This window comes from Scheffersomyces coipomensis (genome assembly GCF_036884675.1).
Source record: "Scheffersomyces coipomensis strain NRRL Y-17651 chromosome Unknown DFJ63scaffold_5, whole genome shotgun sequence".
NCBI classification, from domain to species: domain Eukaryota; kingdom Fungi; phylum Ascomycota; class Pichiomycetes; order Serinales; family Debaryomycetaceae; genus Scheffersomyces; species Scheffersomyces coipomensis.
In genome coordinates, this window is record NW_027042896.1 from 618,539 (window position 1) to 638,674 (window position 20,136).

The 20,136-nt window shown below is 30.7% G+C and overlaps 10 protein-coding genes across 10 annotated transcripts; 5 read left to right on the plus strand and 5 right to left on the minus strand. All coding sequences in view use genetic code 12, as the record gives it.

Annotated features, from left to right (window-relative positions):
- The first annotated feature begins 11 nt into the window (after positions 1 to 11).
- Positions 12 to 3,581, plus strand: DFJ63DRAFT_307088 (uncharacterized protein). Its single transcript, XM_064905498.1, has 2 exons — positions 12 to 3,368; positions 3,433 to 3,581. Exon 1 carries the CDS (start codon positions 125 to 127, stop codon positions 3,113 to 3,115), a length of 2,991 nt encoding a protein of 996 aa, XP_064760983.1. The 5' UTR covers positions 12 to 124; the 3' UTR covers positions 3,116 to 3,368; positions 3,433 to 3,581.
- Positions 3,582 to 3,621: 40 nt separating this feature from the next.
- Positions 3,622 to 4,611, plus strand: RAD14 (Rad14p; the record flags this gene model as incomplete). The annotated part of the gene is made up of 1 exon (XM_064905137.1): positions 3,622 to 4,611. One exon carries the CDS (start codon positions 3,622 to 3,624, stop codon positions 4,609 to 4,611), a length of 990 nt encoding a protein of 329 aa, XP_064760984.1.
- Positions 4,612 to 4,938: 327 nt separating this feature from the next.
- On the plus strand, positions 4,939 to 7,341 carry HSP90 (Hsp90 family chaperone). Its single transcript, XM_064907122.1, has one exon. The coding sequence runs from the start codon at positions 5,008 to 5,010 to the stop codon at positions 7,150 to 7,152; it is 2,145 nt and encodes a 714-aa protein (XP_064760985.1). The 5' UTR covers positions 4,939 to 5,007; the 3' UTR covers positions 7,153 to 7,341.
- Positions 7,242 to 8,903, plus strand: DFJ63DRAFT_187850 (bifunctional diacylglycerol cholinephosphotransferase/ethanolaminephosphotransferase). The gene has a single exon (XM_064903863.1). The coding sequence runs from the start codon at positions 7,604 to 7,606 to the stop codon at positions 8,789 to 8,791; it is 1,188 nt and encodes a 395-aa protein (XP_064760986.1). The 5' UTR covers positions 7,242 to 7,603; the 3' UTR covers positions 8,792 to 8,903.
- On the minus strand, positions 8,904 to 9,589 carry TOM22 (Tom22p). The gene has a single exon (XM_064903862.1). It carries the CDS (start codon positions 9,448 to 9,450, stop codon positions 9,016 to 9,018), a length of 435 nt encoding a protein of 144 aa, XP_064760987.1. The 5' UTR covers positions 9,451 to 9,589; the 3' UTR covers positions 8,904 to 9,015.
- DFJ63DRAFT_186265 (uncharacterized protein) lies at positions 9,589 to 12,875 on the minus strand. Its single transcript, XM_064903850.1, has one exon. It carries the CDS (start codon positions 12,602 to 12,604, stop codon positions 9,728 to 9,730), a length of 2,877 nt encoding a protein of 958 aa, XP_064760988.1. The 5' UTR covers positions 12,605 to 12,875; the 3' UTR covers positions 9,589 to 9,727.
- On the plus strand, positions 12,876 to 13,993 carry DFJ63DRAFT_186264 (uncharacterized protein). The gene has a single exon (XM_064903849.1). It carries the CDS (start codon positions 13,147 to 13,149, stop codon positions 13,924 to 13,926), a length of 780 nt encoding a protein of 259 aa, XP_064760989.1. The 5' UTR covers positions 12,876 to 13,146; the 3' UTR covers positions 13,927 to 13,993.
- TEP1 (putative phosphatidylinositol-3,4,5-trisphosphate 3-phosphatase) lies at positions 13,994 to 15,327 on the minus strand. Its single transcript, XM_064903848.1, has one exon. It carries the CDS (start codon positions 15,060 to 15,062, stop codon positions 14,061 to 14,063), a length of 1,002 nt encoding a protein of 333 aa, XP_064760990.1. The 5' UTR covers positions 15,063 to 15,327; the 3' UTR covers positions 13,994 to 14,060.
- On the minus strand, positions 15,328 to 17,643 carry TOM70 (protein channel). Its single transcript, XM_064903847.1, has one exon. The coding sequence runs from the start codon at positions 17,453 to 17,455 to the stop codon at positions 15,593 to 15,595; it is 1,863 nt and encodes a 620-aa protein (XP_064760991.1). The 5' UTR covers positions 17,456 to 17,643; the 3' UTR covers positions 15,328 to 15,592.
- Positions 17,644 to 17,650: 7 nt separating this feature from the next.
- Positions 17,651 to 19,726, minus strand: DFJ63DRAFT_297869 (uncharacterized protein; the record flags this gene model as incomplete). Its single annotated transcript, XM_064905434.1, has 2 exons — positions 17,651 to 17,916; positions 17,983 to 19,726. 2 exons carry the CDS (start codon positions 19,724 to 19,726, stop codon positions 17,699 to 17,701), a joined length of 1,962 nt encoding a protein of 653 aa, XP_064760992.1. The 3' UTR covers positions 17,651 to 17,698.
- Positions 19,727 to 20,136: the final 410 nt, after the last annotated feature.

The following is a 20,136-nucleotide window of genomic DNA, read 5'->3' on the forward strand; positions in this document are numbered from 1 at the left end:
TGTAATCTTCCCATAGTTAATTCTATATGCAGTCTTTAAATCCTGCATATACCATCAATATAATTTTCAAATTTAAAGACTATTAATAATGATGATTTAATACTATATTTAAGTGGATTAAGGAATGCTGCCACCGCCAAAGATAGAAGAGATAGAATCTCCTATCATTGAATCAGAGGTGAGTCCCACCGAAGACAGCAGTATCAGTTCCACTGCTGTCAAAAAACCAGTTAAGAATCCATTTTCTGTCAAGCCAAACAAGAAAACTACTATCAAACGAGATGCAAAGGATATATATCCCGTCAAGAAAGGATTGAATAAACCTCAGAATGTGGGTAATAAGCCCATAGATCTATTGTTTAAAGATTTAGAAGATAAATTAGGTGAAACTCCATATCATCAGATCACCCTTGATCATCTTTATCAATCATTCTTTTATAATGATGATGAACAAGATCGATTTCAAAAGAGATTTAAAGTGATTCAAGTCTTATTTGAAAAGATTATTCAAATCCAAACTCTTTCTGTTCAGAATGCTAATCAATTCAAAGATAAGAATTTAATCAATATCTCCCTTCATGATATGAAAATATTCAGCAAAATCATTAATCTTATTATTATACATGGAGTTTATCCCACACTTACACCTTTCAAGATAGGTGTTCCGTTTGAAAAGAGGAATTTAAATGATTTTAATAAATTAGGATTTAAAATACCACAAGTGGAATCATTATCTTCATTACAGGAAATTCATAAATTGATGACATTAATATATACTCAGTTTTATCGAATATTCTCATTTGAATCAGATGTTAAAGATCTTTTACTTAAAGGTACAGGGTATTCTGATTTCCTAACTATAACTATTGCTTTGAGGACTATTCCTAACTTTCCTAAATTCGCATATGATGATCAATATCATACTGTTATAAGTCTACCTCTGACATTTGAATTATTTCAAACATTCACATTATTAGCAAGCACATCATCACCTGCATACTTCAAAAGACCAATAATCGAATCACTTATCACTTTACATTATGATGCACCAAGAGGAGATGGTGTATTAACCTTGATTGAGTTCGTGTTAGGATTAAGAGATCAAGAAGAGATTAATATTGAAAAATTCGAACATATCTCAAATGTAATATTAACAAAACCAAAACATTTAAATACCGTCGATTATTTCAAAGTCATAGGTCAACAGATTTACGACTTATTAATCAATATCAATCGTCCTATAATCACAAGTTGTTTAAGTTTTGTATTGGAAAGATTATGGAATCGAAATGCATTAGTAGCGAAAGATTTCATTCTTGTTAGAATTTGGCGTAATTTCAACCCCACTACAGAAAATGTTAGTGAGGCAAATTTAAACAATGTGGTGAATGTGCTTATATCATTAACTAAAAGATCATTGGATAGAGACTTGTTATCAGCTATATTTCAACCAATCTTACTTAATATCTGGTCATATTATGTTTTTCTTAACAAGCAAACCCGATCAAGTGAAGTTATAACCGGGGTTTTGGTCAGTTATTTCACATCGATGAAAGAAAATCAATCATCTGAATTAGATATCATTGCTAAGAATTTACTTTTTGAAATGGATGATTTTGAATTCGAAATTGGACCTAATGGTCTTGTACAAATTTCGAAAAAGACAGCGAGTATCACATCTACATCAAAGGAGAACAAAGTTAATCAGTTTTTAAATGATTTAGATTTTAATTGTAATATATTCATAAAATTATTAGAATCTTTAGAAGATGAAGATTTATTACATAAATTATTCATATCAATTTTGAAAAGATGGTTACAAACTCAGAAAGGTCAACAATCACAAACTATTGAAGAACAAAGTCCATTTTTGATTCTTATTGATTTAAGATTATTAGAAAGTATGGCTAATAAATATAAAGATAGTTTGGCTAGTACTCCATTTGAGATATTACAAATCGTTTATAATTTCCTTTCCATTGATATCGTCAAGAAGAGACCAACAACCACTATCAAGTCAGAATTGATAATTAAGAAAGAGGAAGGTGATTCTGATGATGAAGATTCCGATGATGAAGATGATTTTGATGATGACTTTATACAACAAACTTTGCCTACTGTTTTAGAATTGTTATCAGCCATCTTATCTGAGCATACTGTCGAATTAGATGATGCCTCCATTATAGTTCTTAAACAGATTCAAACAACATTAACCCAACTTATAAAATCCCCTGATTCAACCACCACCATTAAAAATTCATGTCAATCATTATTTGAACGAATCGATACTTTACTAAATGGTGAAACACCAGTAACTAGTGAATTGGATGCTCAAAGAAAAATCCTTAAACGTGCCATTACAAACTTAAACGATCCATTGATTCCTATCAGAGCCCATGGGTTATATTTATTACGACAATTAATTGAATTGAAAACATCAGTAGTCACCCTTGAATTTGTGATTAATTTACATTTGATCCAATTAAAGGATAGTGACCCATTCATCTATATCAATGTTATAAAGGGATTGGAAAGTTTGATTGACTGGGATGAAGTTCAAGTTGTAAGTATTATGGCTAATCTCTACGGATCTAAAAGTGAAGATATCGATGATCGATTAAAAATTGGGGAAGTCTTACTTCGATATGTACAAAAGTATAACGAGTTGTTTGTTGGTGAGAGTGCAAGATTATTAGTCGAGAGTTGTTTAAATATCATCAGACGGAAAGTGTCGGATGAACAAGAAGAAGATAATCGATTAAGAATGTCAAGTATGTCAATTCTCGGAGTCAGTTGTAAGACTAATCCACTTGGAATCATGGATCATTTAGAAGATGCTTTAGATTGTGCAATTGGAATCCTACAATTAGAAACTTCTAAAGATGAAGCAATAATGAGAAGAGCCGCCATTGTATTAATCAATGATATGATTATAGGTACAAGTTCAGTAGATTCAACCGTTCCATTTCCTAAATCATATCAAGAGAAAGTCATTAATTTATTACAATATATTAAAGAAACTGATAATGATTTATTAACTCGAGAACATGCCCAACTGGTTTTAGATACTATTCAAGAGTTATCATATGTCCCTGTTGAAAACTTACTGATATAAGCCATCATGTGTATAACGTATATGTAATCTATGTATATAGGGTAAACTTAATAGATGCAAATTTTATTTGCGACCGTTGCGACATTAATAGATGTAAAAAGTCGTGATGATCTACGCGACATAAATTATTGCTAATCATTTAAATTTCAATTTGTAAGGTAATTATACTTTCTTTTGCCATTAAACACCAGAAGTTTAAAGATAAATGTCATTCTCAAGGGGTGTGTTGAGTGAAGAGCAACGGGCTCGAATAGTATGTATCGATTAAGATACGGAACTAAGAAAGAAACGCGTCAAGATTACTAACTTTTTTATAGGAATCAAATAGAAAGCGAGCTTTAGAAAGGTTACAAGCTAGACAAGGAGGAAGTCTAACTGGATCAGTAGCAGCTTCAACATCAACAACTAGTCCTAATAGAGTTGATAAAAATCATAATGTCTCCCCCTCAAAGTCAAAGTCGGATTCGTCGACACTTGCTATACAGAGAGCATCAACTATGACTCAAATGAGAGAATCAAATACTCCCATCACGTCTAAATTCATTGATCCTACCAAGAAGGAATTAACCCTTGAACAAAAGAATATCATCGAAGCTAATAGACAAAAGGCGTTGGAGATACGAAGGAGGTTAGCTGAAACTAATCGTGATGGATCAATTAATCCTCATATTGTGGAAGATAATATACGGCTTAATCATAATAATAAGGAAGATTTTTCAGCAGAGAAGAAAAGTTATAAGTATGAACCACCAGCGATTAAGAGAAAGGATTATATTGAATATGATTTTTCTACCATGAAGGATAGTCGAGGTGGGTTTTTACCTGATGAACTTGAAGAAAGTAGTAGTAAAGAGAAAGAAGATGCTATGGGACTTGAAGAATGGAAGGAGAAACAAAAGAAACTACAAGAGATTAAAGAATTACCACCACCATTGAATATAGAAGATGCTCCTAAATGTTTTGAATGTGGATCATTAGAAGTTGATCCTAATTTATATACAAATTTCCGTCAAGTTAGAGCATGTCGGAAATGTATGAGAGAGAAACCGGAGAAGTATTCATTATTAACTAAGACTGAATGTAAAGAAGATTATTTATTGACTGATCCTGAATTAAAGGATTTAAATTTATTACCAAGAATTGAAAAACCAAATCCTCATGGATATAGTCGAATGCAGTTATTCTTAAGGTTTCAAGTTGAAGAATATGCTTGGAAAAAATGGGGATCATCAGATGGATTAGATGAAGAATGGGAGAAAAGAGAAAGTAATCGATTGAAAAGACGAGATAAAAAGTATAATGATCAATTGAAAGAGATGAGAAAGAAGACTAGAGCTGAAGAGTATACTAGGAAATTGAGGAATGGACAAGGATTAGGAGAAAGACATGTTCATGAATGGTCAGCTGGTATGGCAATACCAGGTAAGGGTAATGAAAATATGATTAAGAGGAGATGTATGGGATGTGGGGTTGAAACGGAAGAGATATTGATTTGACGAACTCAATCATAAACGAACTCACTCATAAACGAACTCAGTCACGAAGGGAGTGAGTGAGTGCGTGAGGAAGTTTAGTGAGTGAATTAGGCAGACCAATCCAATTCCTTTCAATTCCCTTCAATTCAATCCAAATGGTTGATTCTAATTATTGGTTATTAATAGTGTAATAGTTACTCTAATTTAGTTAGCGCCTGCATATAAATCCCATAGAATTTCATGGAAAATTCTTTTTTTGAAAAATGGACGACATTTGCAACAGCAGAAAAAATTTATAAAAAGGGAGAGGATTGTAGCCAAATCATATTTACAAAACCTAAACTCTTTCCATCGCCATCTATCAATTTAATCGATTGTGTTTAAGGAAACCATTTGATAATAATAGCAACAAGTACAATGTCTGACGGTAAAGTTGAAACTCATGAATTCACTGCTGAGATTTCTCAGTTGATGTCTTTAATCATTAACACTGTTTATTCTAATAAGGAAATTTTCTTAAGAGAATTGATCTCTAATGCTTCTGATGCTTTAGATAAAATTAGATATGAAGCTTTAAGTGATCCATCTAAATTAGAAACTGAACCAGAATTATTCATTAGAATCACTCCAAGACCAGAAGAAAAAGTTTTGGAAATTAGAGATTCCGGTATTGGTATGACCAAAGCTGATTTAGTTAATAATTTAGGTACGATTGCTAAATCTGGTACTAAATCTTTTATGGAAGCTTTATCTGCTGGTGCTGATGTTTCCATGATTGGTCAATTCGGTGTGGGTTTCTATTCCTTATTCTTGGTTGCTGATCATGTTCAAGTTATTTCTAAACATAATGATGATGAACAATATATTTGGGAATCCAATGCTGGTGGTAAATTCACTGTTTCTTTAGATGAAACCAATGAAAAATTAGGTCGTGGTTCTATCTTAAGATTATTCTTAAAGGAAGATCAATTGGAATATTTAGAAGAAAAAAGAATTAAAGAAGTTGTTAAAAAACATTCTGAATTTGTTTCTTATCCAGTTCAATTAGTTGTTACTAAAGAAGTTGAAAAAGAAGTTGAAGTTGAAGAAGAAGCTAAAGATGAAGAAGAAAAGAAAGATGAAGAAGAAGAAGGTGAAGATAAAAAACCAAAATTAGAAGAAGTTGATGATGAAGAAGAAAAGAAGGAAAAGAAGACTAAAAAAATTACTGAAAAAGTTACTGAAACTGAAGAATTAAATAAAACTAAACCTTTATGGACTAGAAACCCATCTGATGTTACTCAAGATGAATATAATGCTTTCTATAAATCTATTTCCAATGATTGGGAAGATCCATTAGCTGTTAAACATTTCTCAGTTGAAGGTCAATTAGAATTTAGAGTTATCTTATTTGTTCCAAAAAGACCACCATTTGATGCTTTTGAAAGTAAAAAGAAGAAGAATAACATTAAATTATATGTTAGAAGAGTTTTCATTACTGATGATGCTGATGAATTAATTCCAGAATGGTTATCATTCATTAAAGGGGTTGTTGATTCTGAAGATTTACCATTAAACTTATCAAGAGAAATGTTACAACAAAATAAAATTTTAAAAGTTATTAAAAAGAATATTGTTAAGAAATTAATTGAAACTTTTAATGAAATTGCTGAAGATCAAGATCAATTTGAAAAATTCTATACTGCTTTCTCAAAGAATATTAAATTAGGTATTCATGAAGATCAACAAAATAGAGCTGCTTTATCTAAATTATTAAGATATTATTCTACTAAATCAACTGAAGAATTCACTTCTTTAAGTGATTATGTTACTAGAATGCCAGAACATCAAAAGAATATTTATTATATTACTGGTGAATCTATTAAAGCTGTTGAAAAATCTCCATTTTTAGATGCTTTAAAACATAAGAATTTTGAAGTTTTATTCTTAGTTGATCCAATTGATGAATATGCTATGACTCAATTAAAAGAATTTGAAGATAAAAAATTAGTTGATATTACTAAAGATTTTGAATTAGAAGAAACTGATGAAGAAAAAGAAGTTAGAGAAAAAGAAATTAAAGAATTTGAACCATTAACTAAAGCCTTAAAAGAAATTTTAGGTGAACAAGTTGAAAAAGTTGTTGTTTCTCATAAATTAATTGATGCTCCAGCTGCCATTAGAACTGGTCAATTTGGTTGGTCTGCTAATATGGAAAGAATTATGAAAGCTCAAGCTTTAAAAGATACTACTATGTCATCATACATGTCATCTAAAAAGACTTTTGAAATTTCACCAAAATCTTCGATTATTAGAGAATTAAAGAAAAAAGTTGATGCTGATGGTATTGAAGATAAAACCGTTAAAGATTTAACTACTTTATTATATGAAACTGCTTTATTAACTTCAGGTTTCTCTTTAGATGAACCATCATCATTCGCTGGTAGAATTAATAGATTAATTTCCTTAGGTTTAAACATTGATGAAGATGAAGAAGAAGAAGTTGAAGCTGAAGTTGGTACCACCACTACTACTTCTACTGAAGAACCAGCTGTTGAATCTGCTATGGAAGAAGTCGATTAAACGAGTTAATGTTAAAGAAAAAAAAATAATCCTTTGTTTTGTATTTATTCTGTTTTTGATACTACTATTCCTCCTCTGTTATATAGTTTAATTATCTTATCGTTGTTTTGATTTTTCTCCTCTCTATATATATATAAATAGAAGAAACCAACCAACTGTGAAAAATGATATGAAATGGAAAGATTAGTATATTAATTCTAATAGTCATTCAATGTAGTAGTCGAACTATCTCCAATTTTCATATGAAAAATATTGCCTAATTAGGAAGGCACCTCTGATGAGATTTGGTTTGGTGAAAAAACGTTTTTGTTGAGCTCTGATTTAAACTATTTTGATCAAGGTGTATTTACCCCAGATAAATCGGAACAAACTATTGATTCACCGTCATTTGATCTGTTGTTGGTTATTGAACATAATCAAACCTTGAAAAAGAACTAACAATTAGTGAAAAATGGGTCTTTTCATACCTGCCAACAAGATTGCAAACTTGAAGTTGTACAAATACTCTTCAGAAGATCATTCAATCATTTCCAAATATATCCTTAAGAGATGGTGGAATTACTTTGTTCAAATCTTTCCCATGTCAATGGCTCCTAATTTGGTTACATTATTAGGTTTATTCTTTATACTAGCCAATTTAGCCGTGGTATTCTATTATGATCCATATTTAAAAGGTGAAAGTCCAAGTTGGTGTTTATTCTTTTATGCCTTTGGTTTATTCATGTATCAAACTTTCGATGGTTGTGATGGTGCTCATGCTAGAAGAACAGGTCAAAGTGGTCCATTAGGAGAATTATTCGATCATTGTTGTGATGCTGTGAATACTACTTTTGGAGCTATTATCTTTGGATCAGTATTAGGAATGGGTTATGGTGGATTATTAATGTTAACTCAATTTGCTTCTGTATGTAATTTCTATGCTTCAACTTGGGAAGAATATCATACTCATACTTTATTCTTAAGTGAGTTTAGTGGACCAGTGGAAGGAATCTTAATGATTATAGTGGTTTATATAGTTACTGGTATCTTTGGTCATCAAATTTGGTCAATTCCATTATTTGATTTGAATTTAACCTCGATTGGATTGGATACTTATAAACTTGATAGTTCTATAATCTATGTGGTGTTAGGGTTATCATCATTATATTATAATATTCAAGCCGCTATGAAAAATGTTTCCAAATATTACCGTAACAAGTATCCTTCTGATTCAGATAAGTCAAATCAAGAAATCGATGAAGCTTATAAAGGATTAACACCATTCTTTGTTTATTATGGATCGATTATTTTATTAGCTTGGGTTTATCCTGAATCAATCACGACTTTTGGATTCCCAACTGTTATTTCAATCGGTTGTACAATTGCCTTTTCGGTAGGTAGAATAATATTGGCTCATCTTACATTACAATCATTCCCTCATATTCAATTCCCAATGTTTGTTCCTGTGACTGAATTAATCATAAGTTACATTATGATTAACATTTACAATTTTGAATATGAAACCACTTTATTCTCTGTAACTTGGTTAGGATTTGGGGTAACATTAGGTATTCATGGAATGTTCATTGCTGAAATCATTTATGAAATCACCACTTATTTAGATATCTATGCCTTATCAATCAAACATAAAAAGGCATAGACGTACCATAATTTTCTACATTATTTCATAGATATAAAAAATTTTTTTATCTCTTTTAACTTGCTTTCTTATTTATGTTATACAAAACATGAAATCTAACTACTGTTTTTTTATAGATAAATACATCACGAAACTAATAAGATTTATTTGATATATGTACAAGGGGAGGACATTAAATGATGATGGTGGATGGTAAGGTGTGATGGTTATCTGATCTATGCTATTTATCTCTTTTCAGCAAAGGCACCTTCAGAACCTGGAGCTAAAACATCTTGAGCAGATTGTTGTAATGAAATATCCTTTTCCATTTCTTGTAATTGAGTTTCAGCTAAAATAGCTAATGATAATGGAACACCTAATAATAAAGCTGATGAAGTTAAAGTCCATAAGAATGATCCACTTGAATTTAAACCAGAGTTAACATATGAAACAACAGTAGATCCTAAATTGGCAATTTGATCTCTTTGTTCAGGAGCAATTATATCCTTTAAAGCAACTATTCTATCATACACAGTTTCACTTTCAAAATCAAAATCATCTTCATCTTCTAATTCAGATTCAGAATCACTTTCATCACTTTCATTCACAGTGGTCTTTGGAGTTGGAACAGTTTCGACGTTTTCAAAAGTTTCGTCATCAATTTGAGTTAATTTAACCATGGTGTATATGTATGTATTAGTCTATCGGTATCACTTGTCGTATAATAAACAATCACTATCAATATAAACCTGCTGTAATTGCCCTTTTGACATATGTTTGCTGCTGCTGCTGTTGGTCGAAGTTTTTTTTTTTTTTTCCACTATAAAATATTTGTCACTGGGGACACGACCACTTCCTAATTGGGAAGACAGTTTAAATGACTGCAAATGCTAAAAAGGTTTATATTATTATTATTGTTATTATTATTATTACTATTATTAAAGGGAAGGTATATACTTAAAAGTAATCTTGATCTTCGCTAAGATTTAGAAATGGAATATCAAAGTCTTTATCGATATGATATCCAATTGATTCCATTTGTTGAGGGTATTTTCTAATATTATAAAACTGTAATAATGCTCTTAAAGCAATTTCTTGATCTAAAGAATTATTAAAATCACTTTCTAAATCTTTCCCACTTAACCAATTATCCTTTAAAGTTAATTTTAAGTTCAAATAGATTAAACTAATCAAATCCATATTAATGGTTTTCCATTTCCTACCTTGATAAGGAATTAATTTCTTTAGCGTTTTTAAAATAGGTTTGGTAAATGCTTCATTATCATAATTCATAACTATCATTTTGAATAATTCAGTTGGTTTTAATTCATTTAAAGTGAATATCCGTTGTGTCACATTCTTGATTAATATCTTTTTAATGATTTTTAAGATATTAGATAATATAAATGCAAAATTATCATTGCATTCGGAAATATATACATGATTAATATTATTGTCATCAAGGATTTCAGGTAACAGCAGAATCAATCGTTTATTTATAAGATTAATCGATTGAAATTTATCTTGATTTAAATTCAAACAATTATTAAAGAATTCAAACGATGGAATTCGGATTTTGGGATTCATTAATTTATTTTGATTAATTAAAATCTCATATTCATTTAAATCTTCATGAATCTTACTATCTTGACTTGATAGATTTTGTAAATTACTATTATTAAAACTTCGACTTAAATAATCCAAACTAATGGCAAAAAATTGTTGATCAAATAAAATCGAGGTAAGATAATAATATTTTAATACATGACTTATCTTGAACCATTTTAAAAGTAATAAGATAATACTAGTACTTGCTTTTAAAGTGATTTCTTTGACATTAACAACTTCAAGTTGCAGTAATAAAATATGATTAATCTTTTCTCTAGCAGCTTCTTTATCAGGCAAATTTTCGTAATTATTACCTTTATTGGTAGCAAAATATGAAGTTTGAGGATTTAATTCCATTTCCGCAAAATTTAGATTATATTCTAATCGGTTATATTTAATAGTATCAACTAATACTTCAATGAATGCATTAAATCGGACTAAATTCTTATTATAGAATCTTTCAACTCTTAAAATGGAATTAATCTCAGATTTATGGTCAGGATACAAGTCATATAATTTAGATTTATCCTTTTCAACCGTATCATCATTCACATCATCAATATCAATACTATCTGTTTTAGGTTTTTGTTGTTGTTTTTCTGTCTTATCTTTATCATATTCACTTAAATATCCTCTTTCTTGTTTCATGAATTTTTGTCTTTCATCCCATAATCTCTTTAATGAATAACTTTCATAAACTGAATTCTTCAAAATCTCGTCTGCTTCTTTAATGGCATAAGGTACTTCAACATTATCTGATGATGTATCTACTAAAGATGATAAATTAGGATAAATAAACGGCATGGCTTGATTAACCTGATATGATCTTCTGATTTTCTCTCCTCCTGACATATAATCTGATGTTTCAAGAACAGGTGATGGAACTGGTGTTGCAATATGTAATGTTTGAGCAGGTAATTGACTTAAAACAGTATGGGATTTATTTGTCTTTGGTCTTTCTACTAAATTAGTTAATGAATTTGAATAAGTATTCATGGCCATGAAATATTTATATCTATCATCAAGAGATGTAGATGACAGAACACTGACGGTATCACTTTCATCTTCTGAATTATCTAAATTTTTATGAAATTCACTAAAATCAAATACTTTTAATTTAGTATCATTGTATAAGGGATATTTATCCAATAAATCTTCTCTGAATGCAAAATAATCCAATGGTGAACATGTCAATCTTGTTTCTGGTAAGTCCTTTCCCTTCTTATTCTTGATATCATTTGATTTAATTAAAAATTCATCACATTTCTTTAATTGAGTCGAATCTCCCATTTCAAAGAGGATTAATTTCCAACTTAAGAATATTAAATATCTGATTCTATATGATGTATTTGGTTTCCATTTCCAATGTTCAATGAATTCAATTAATGATGATAAAAGATCTGTCTTAGCTAACCACTGTCTGAATTCTTCAATTTCAGGTGAATCAGGAAGGTTTATGGCAGATTGAACCATTACATAGATCAAAGTTAAGGTTTGGAAATAGCTCTGTTCAACGATTGGTGTTATAGGTTTCAAGATTGATGATGATTTATCTGTAGTTATTCTATGTTTAAAGAATTGTTGTAATAAGGAAATTAAAGGAATGTAAACTTTCAACTTTAATAAATTGGTATTATTTTCCAAAATTGAATTCAATTGATCTTGTACGTATGATTTATTCTCATATTCTCCTAATGAATAGTATATTAACACTTGTGAGACTTTAGTAATACTACTATCTGCCTCCCATAGTTTTCCTACTTTTAATATTGGTAATGAATCTTTAAGCAATTCAATCTTAAGATCTTCAAGGGGGAAGTTATCTCGTTGTTCTTCTAAAGTCATCTCATATACATATGGTAAAGTAGTTAATCCCCCCAATACATTCAAATCATTCTTAGTAAACCATTCATTGATCTCTTGTTCCAATTCTCCATAATCAGTATATTCATATTGAAGATGATACTTGGTGATTAAGAATTGATAGTTGACAGTCCCACTACCAGGTCCAGCACCACCACTTGACGGTGATACTCCACCAGGACCATTGTCTTGACTTTTATATCGTCTATCATATTGATTTGATTTGATCTGTTCTGCTCTTGCATTCAATTTCTTTTGAAACGTTTCATCCAATGAATCATGTAACTCCTGCTTCGTTGATGCGTCTGGATGATCAATGATCTGATCCTCCAATCGATCAATCAGCACTTGTTCATCTTGCATGACATATGATGAATCAATGGTAACTATCTATGGTTTGACCGTCATAATTATATTATTAGCAACTGCTGTTTTTAAAAGTTTATTATGTTGTGACTTATATACAGTCCTGTAGGTGTGGATGTTTGCGGTATGGATTTACTTACATCACTTTTTTTTCTCTTCTTCAACTATCACCACACGGCAGAATCAAACCTTTAAATCGTTTTTGATCTTGTTTATTGATGTCTACACCGATTTGATTCAGGGATTTGAAAGTTAATTTAGATCAGTTGTCAAGATTCAATCGTTACTGTTGTCCACACACATACACACTCACATTTTTTTCATTGCATTTGGGGAGAAATCAAACGTATACTGCGGTTATTATTTCATTGATTACTCATAACATACCTTCCTTTGGCATCATCTCTATTTTACTTTCTGCATTTTATTGGGGGTTTTTTTAAAGCATATTTGAATATCATTCATAGAGAAAGATTATTTCATTTCATTTCCATTGTTCAGTTTATTTATTTTCATCATCATAACTTTCCAAGCCAAGCATGTCTATGTATTTTAAACATTTGGAACAAATTATAAATTTAAAAGTTAAAATCATAACCTTATTAGATGAAGCTATTACAGGCCATGTGTTTGCATACTCTACATCCAATGAAGTGTTGGTACTTAAGATAACTGATGTATCTGATAATAAGAATACTACCGCCAATAATCATAATACCCATAAAAAGGGAGAAACTTATAGAATAATTAACACAGCATTTATAAAAAATATTCAAGTGATTAAAAAACTTAATAATCAACATGTGGTTCCTACTCCTATGGCTGAGGATTCATTAAAATTATCACCCATCTCCATTTCTGATCTTGAAACTTCATTGCAAGATTCAATCACTTCTTATAAACCTGAAGATCCTCATTTATCACTTCCTCAAGTTGCAACCACTACTAGTAGTACCGCTGGTGTAACTACTACTACAGGAGCTACATCTCCAAGATCACATTCTCATTCCAATAATAGTCATACTAATAATAATAATCCACAACCACATCATCATAAAAGTCCATCTAAAGCATCAGTTATTGCAACTAAATTATTCGATAAATTATGTAAATTATATGGAGTTGAAAATATTAAATGGTCAGGTCCAGGAGCCAATAATATCATAATCTTTGATGAAATCAAATTATCAAAACCTTATACTTTAGGTAATAAAAGTATTCATAAATTAAACAAATCTGATTCCAAATATTATAATGATATTCAAACTATATTAAAACAATTTTGGTTAGATGTTGATAATGAAAAGCGTGGTGGGTAAATTAAAAAAAATTTTAAAACATATACATACAAATAAATAAAAATGGTAAAATTTCTTTCTTAATAATTAATAAATAATATTCATTCCTTTATAGCTATCTAAAAATATAATATAAAACTGATCTATAACCTTTTTTATTCCTCCCAATGAATTTCTAACTTTTCAAATAATTTAAACCCTTTTTGTTTCGTACCTTTAAACCCATCAAATTGTTCCCATTTTAATGATATGGTATGATTTGGTTCAAATAGGATGTTGAACCATGCATAACACCATGATTGGAAAGTTAATCGAATATCAACCAGTATGATTGGAATCGGAGTGTTGGAAGTAATGTAATAACTGTTTTCCTCTTCGTCAACGTTAACTTTACAATTTTCCATATTGAAGTCGAATACCTTGTTAATCAAAGTCAAGTCTTTATTATACTTCTCTATGCCTAAATACAAGTCAAATACACTCTTTAAAGACAGTTGTAATCCGACAACTTTTATACCCACAAACTTTCCCTTAAGACTTGTCTCTATGTAGTTCAATCTATCCAATTCATTCAACTTTAAATACTGATGCCAATACTCCAAGTATCTTCTTTGAGATTGGATTGATATTCCATCCCCCGCAAACTCTTTCATTCTAATCTTAGTATAATGATCAATAACATCAGATACATTTGCAACATCACCATTCAACATACTCTCATACATGATATAAGCACAACATAATGTTCCTGAACGACCTTTGCCTGCTTTGCAATGCAATATAGCTACATTCTCTCTTGACTCAGATAAATACTTATCAATTGATTCACAACTTCTTATCATGATATCTAAAGTCGGTACTTGATGATCAGGGAAACCTAAATGACATACCCGATTATACACATCCAGATCTTGATACCCTCCTTGATCTTCACTACGATAATTCCAGATATACCAATGATTCTCATGATTGAAATCTAAGAAATGAACAAGATCCTGGATAGGATATCGATAGAATGATTTCCAATAGTTATTAGTAGGACCAGAACAAACTATCAATTGAGGGGTGATATAGGATAAATCCAATTGAATACCAAGAGTTGAATCATAATGGTTGTTCTTGGGTGATGCCACTATCGATCGAAGTAGTGATTTCATCCTCCTCTCTCTTCTTCTTGTTTCTTCTGATGGTGGTGATACTCCAAACTGACGGTCAAACCAAATCAGTCAGTCGCAAAAAAACATCTACACATTTTTTTAACCGCTTCACAAAGACAAAATAATTATATATTTATATATACAAAAGAGGATGGAGGGGGACCATCCTTATCAAGAGCAGTATTTTTTTTAAGACAGTGGGTGGGCAGGGTAACATCAGTTGTAGTTATAATTGTTAATTGATGAAGGTCATCGTAAATTGATATAGGCTGTTGTTGTTGTTGTTTGGTTATGAACTGATTGGTGGGGTTGGGGAGGATTGAAAATATTTTTAATTTTTCATTTTCCAAATAACAAAAAAAGATATACTAAAATATAAAAGGAATATACAAGAAAACAAAATACGATTAAGATGAAACAAAGAGACTCTAAACGATGAAGGAAGGAATGGATGGTGCAATGACTAATTTGTTGATTGGTTGAGTGATTATTAGGGATATGGGTGAGTGATATTCTATGACTGACTGATCTTATTGATAACCAGTGGTATTTCTCATGATTTCATTGATTTTAGAAGTTAAAACTGGATCATTCTTAATTCTCATTTGCATTTTACTTGCTTCAGCAAAGGAAGTAGCTTGAATCTTTTCTTCAAAAGTTCTAGCTAAATCAGCTGATTCTTCAAATAATAAAATAGCTTCATCAACTTCATCCTTTTGTAATTTGATTTGGGCTAATGAAATCTTGGCTAATTCAGATTTTGGATCTAATTCACAAGCTTTTAATAATAATTTTTCTGCATCATCTAATTTCTCTAAACTTTCTCTGGAAATTAAAGTAGCTTCATTAATTAATGGTAAAGCACCAACGGAAAAATTTGGTAATGATTCTTGTAATCTTGCTGCAATTTGGAATTGTTTACAAGCTTCAGCAATATCACCTTTATCAGCTAAAATTTCACCATAATAATTTGGAACTTCTGGTGAAGTAGCAAATTTTAATTTAGCTGCCGTGAATTTTTCAGTAGCTTCATTTATACCTCCATTTTTATAAGTAATACAAGCTAATTGAATATAAGCATAAACATTATCTTCATTTAATTCTTTAGCTTTATTGAAATTAGCTTCAGCATCAGCTAATTCTCCTTGAAGATAATGGAATTGACCTAATTGATAATAAATATCAGGACTATTTGGATCCAATTGTTTAGCTAATTGGAAATCTTGAATAGCATTATTCATAGAACTTGCATCAGCATTAATTAAAGCTCTAATCACAAATGATCTTGCTCTTGGTTTTAAATTAATGGCTTGTTCAATACTAATGGCAGCAGCAGCAGGATCATTCTTTAAAAATTGGAAAGAAGATAAATATTCTAATGCAATTGATGCAAGACCAGCTTTTGGAGATTCCGAAGTTAATTCAGAAGTATTATAAGCTTCAACCGCTTGATTAAGTAAAGTATCAGCAGTATCATAACCATTAGCAGTATTAGCATTAATTTCTTTCAAAGCTTCAAACAAGTATTTATCAGCCACATCTTCAGATTCAGCACTAATTCCATCAGGACTTGAATCTTCAACAAAAGCACCAAAGAATGAACTGATAGTTGAAGCAGAAGGTAATCTATATTGTTTTGGTTTATTTTCGACAATTTTAATCGAATGTTTCTTTAAAACTCGTTCTAAAACAGCTTCAATTGATTTATTACTGAAACCACCATAAATGGTTAAAGCAGTTAAATCAAACATAGCATTTGGATAATCTTCTAATACTTCATAAGAAGTAGCTCTTCTTAATACACATTTAGTATAATCAGGTTTTAATTTGATGGCTTCAGTAGTATCAGCAATAACATTTTGATGATCATTTAAAGCAGCATAACAAGCAGATCTGTTAGAATAAAAAATTGGATCAATTTTTAATTGTAATGCAGCGGAATAAAAGGCAATAGCATTTTCAAATTTTTTATTTTTAAATTCATTATTACCATCTTCCTTTAAGGCTAAAGCCCATACTTCCTTTTCATCCCCAGATAAGTTATTCACAATATCTTCAGTGATAGCAGGTAATCCTTCAGAATTAACTGGATAAACCACAGCAGCAGTAGTAGTAGTAGAACTAGCTTCTTCAACTGATTTTGATCCAGCTGATGAAGTTGGAGTAGATTCTTCACTTTTGCCACCAGCAGAAGTCTTCTTCTTCTTCTTGGACTTCTTGGTTTTCTTACTACCATTCACATCTTCAGTAGCACCAGTTGAACCTTGTTGATCTTGTTGTTGCTGTTGTTGAGTGGTATAATAATAATAAGCACCCACAGCTGAAACACCAGCCAAAGCCGTGATGGCAATTGCACCCCTGTTTCTAGTAATAAAACTATCCAAATTGGACATGGCGTATATCACTACTTTACAGTTGTTGTTTCGAATGAACTAGGAACCAAAAGTACAGATATTCGTTACTTTGCTTTAACCGTATTTTTAAATATATGATTTCTGAACGGCAACTTTTTGGGCTCCTTTTTTTTTTCGTTTGAAATTTTTTTCACTGGTTAAAAGTTTGATTATGTAAGAAATTATGTAAGAAATGGTAGCGCATAATTATATATATATATTTAATATACTATATAAAACTATTTATGTAAGATTATTATAATATTGTTCATGTTGTTGATATCTTCTTCGAGCTCGTATATGTTCTGAATTATCTTGGTATGACGATTCAATCATGACATCAGCATAGGTGGGTAATTCAGCTGGACTGGTACTGTTCTCTAATTCACTTGAATTGACGGAATTATCAAATGAAGGTCGATGAATGGGTGGATGTGGAGGTTGAGGAGGGGAGGTATATGCTGGAGATGATTGGGATTGGGTGAATGAAGATGTACGATGATTATCTATCGATGAAGCATAACTACCTCTCTTTTCTGGCGGTCTTGGAGGTTGTTGGGGTGGAGTGGTGGACATTCCATTTGTAGTTGATATACTTGGATTACGAGGTAATGATGATTTTGATGCATTAGAATGTAATGAACTTGTCATGTTTAATCCACTTAATACTTTAATATTGGTACATAATAAATCAACCGTTTTAACTTTCTTATTAACTTCAGATTGATTTCTAAAATCAATAATCTTTTCACTGGAAAATCCACCACTAATCTTAAGATTATATCGTCTGGTGATATTACAAGTCTTAAATGATGGTGATAAATAATCAGGTAAAGTACAATTTTCAAAATACTTTTTCGGAATTTCAAATTCATATAAATCATTAGCAACTGATGAAGAACTAGTTGAAGTAGATGATTTTAATTTCTTACAATGCATTAAATCAAATTTCAAATTCTTGAAATTATTATTACAAATTGAAATTGTTTCTTCTTGTTTTCCAGAATGAATTTCATTCACTAATCCTCCATCATCTTCAAATACCGTAATCATCGTTATCGAAGTTAATTCAAATTTCAAATTTTGTAAATATACAATCCCTAATCCATTTGATTCATCTGGTTTACCATATTCATTCAAAGTATATCTCGTTGGTTTTGATTTCGATACAAGATATAATTTAAACGATGGAGTCTTGGTAGGGATCAAAAATGCCGGATGTCTGAATCTAATTTCAAATGAAAATGCGACATCTTTTGATTCAATTTCTTGATAATATTGATGAGGACCTTGTTTCTTTAGGATAGGAGGTGGAGGTTGTTGTTGTTGTGATGAATTAGGTGTAGGATTATCAAATATTTTTTGAAAGAATCCCTTTTTAGGTTGAGGTGGAGGTGGAACATAAGGAACTTTTGGTAAAGTTTTCTTTTCCAATGCTTGAGGAGGGATTTTAATCCCAACAATTTCAGGTATTCTATCTTTAAAAATGATTTCTTTCCTTACAAATACTTCTTTATATTCTTCATAATCCGCTAATGATGACATTTCATTTATATTTAAATCAAGTGGTAAAAAGATAAATGGATCAAATGATCTTAAATTAGTCTTTAAAAATGATGATCGTTTACAAGTTACTTTAACATAATATTTTATATTAGCAAATTCCCCAATTCCACTTAATGAAGGAGGTAATTGATTTGTGATATGATAATTTTGAGTATGAGCATTCCCATTCCCATTTACAGATCCATTATTTATAAATTGTTGAGCTTTATTTCTGATCATATTTGAATTGAAATTTCCATTATTAATGACTAAATCAAATGTTTTCTTATTAAACAGGATTTTATTGGTAACCCCTTGTAATTTAACACAAGAATTATTCAAAGGTAATTTAAATTCAAATGGATAACTATAATTTCCAGGGGTTAAAGTGAATTCTTTAGCTTGAGATACTTGACGAACATTATCAGGAGGAAATACAATCAACGTATCATATAACACCTTATGAATATCTTGGAGGATCTTATCTTTGTTATCTCGATCTCGTCTTCTATTATGTCGATCATGTCTTGATTGTTGTAGACGTTGTTGAGCAGGAATGATTAATTCTGATTTCGATACCCCTTCAAGTTTAACTTGAATATAATTTAATGAAATGGAACTAGTAACACTTAAAGTGACAGTACCTTTGATAATATCATAGTTGGTGAAAGTTCCTCCCGTATAAGAACGGTCAATCTCTATTTTGACGTCACAAGCAGATCCCATTTTTTCTTGATTGCCATACCAAGAGATAAGAAAGATTGGTGATAGTGATACTCCAGTTGGTGGGTTGGTGGGTGGGTTGATATGTATCCTTTACACTGGTTGATGTTCCTTCTATGACGTTAATTGGATAGGGAATGATTGACCAAGGATAGGATACTTCTTGGTAACTAATGGCTAATTCTAAATTTTAAAGGGTTGTCCCTGAAATACTGTGCCCTGTCTCTCTCAGTCTGTCTTCACAGTTTGTCTCACTCCAAATTCTGTTTTGTTAGTGTGCACAGGATCAATTTTTCATTTAGTATGGCCACAGAGATGGAGTTAAATGATTCAATTCCGTCTCCAAAGGATATTACTGGTGGTATGAATAGTAAGATGATACTGAATGATGGGTAACTACAGTGATGGGATGA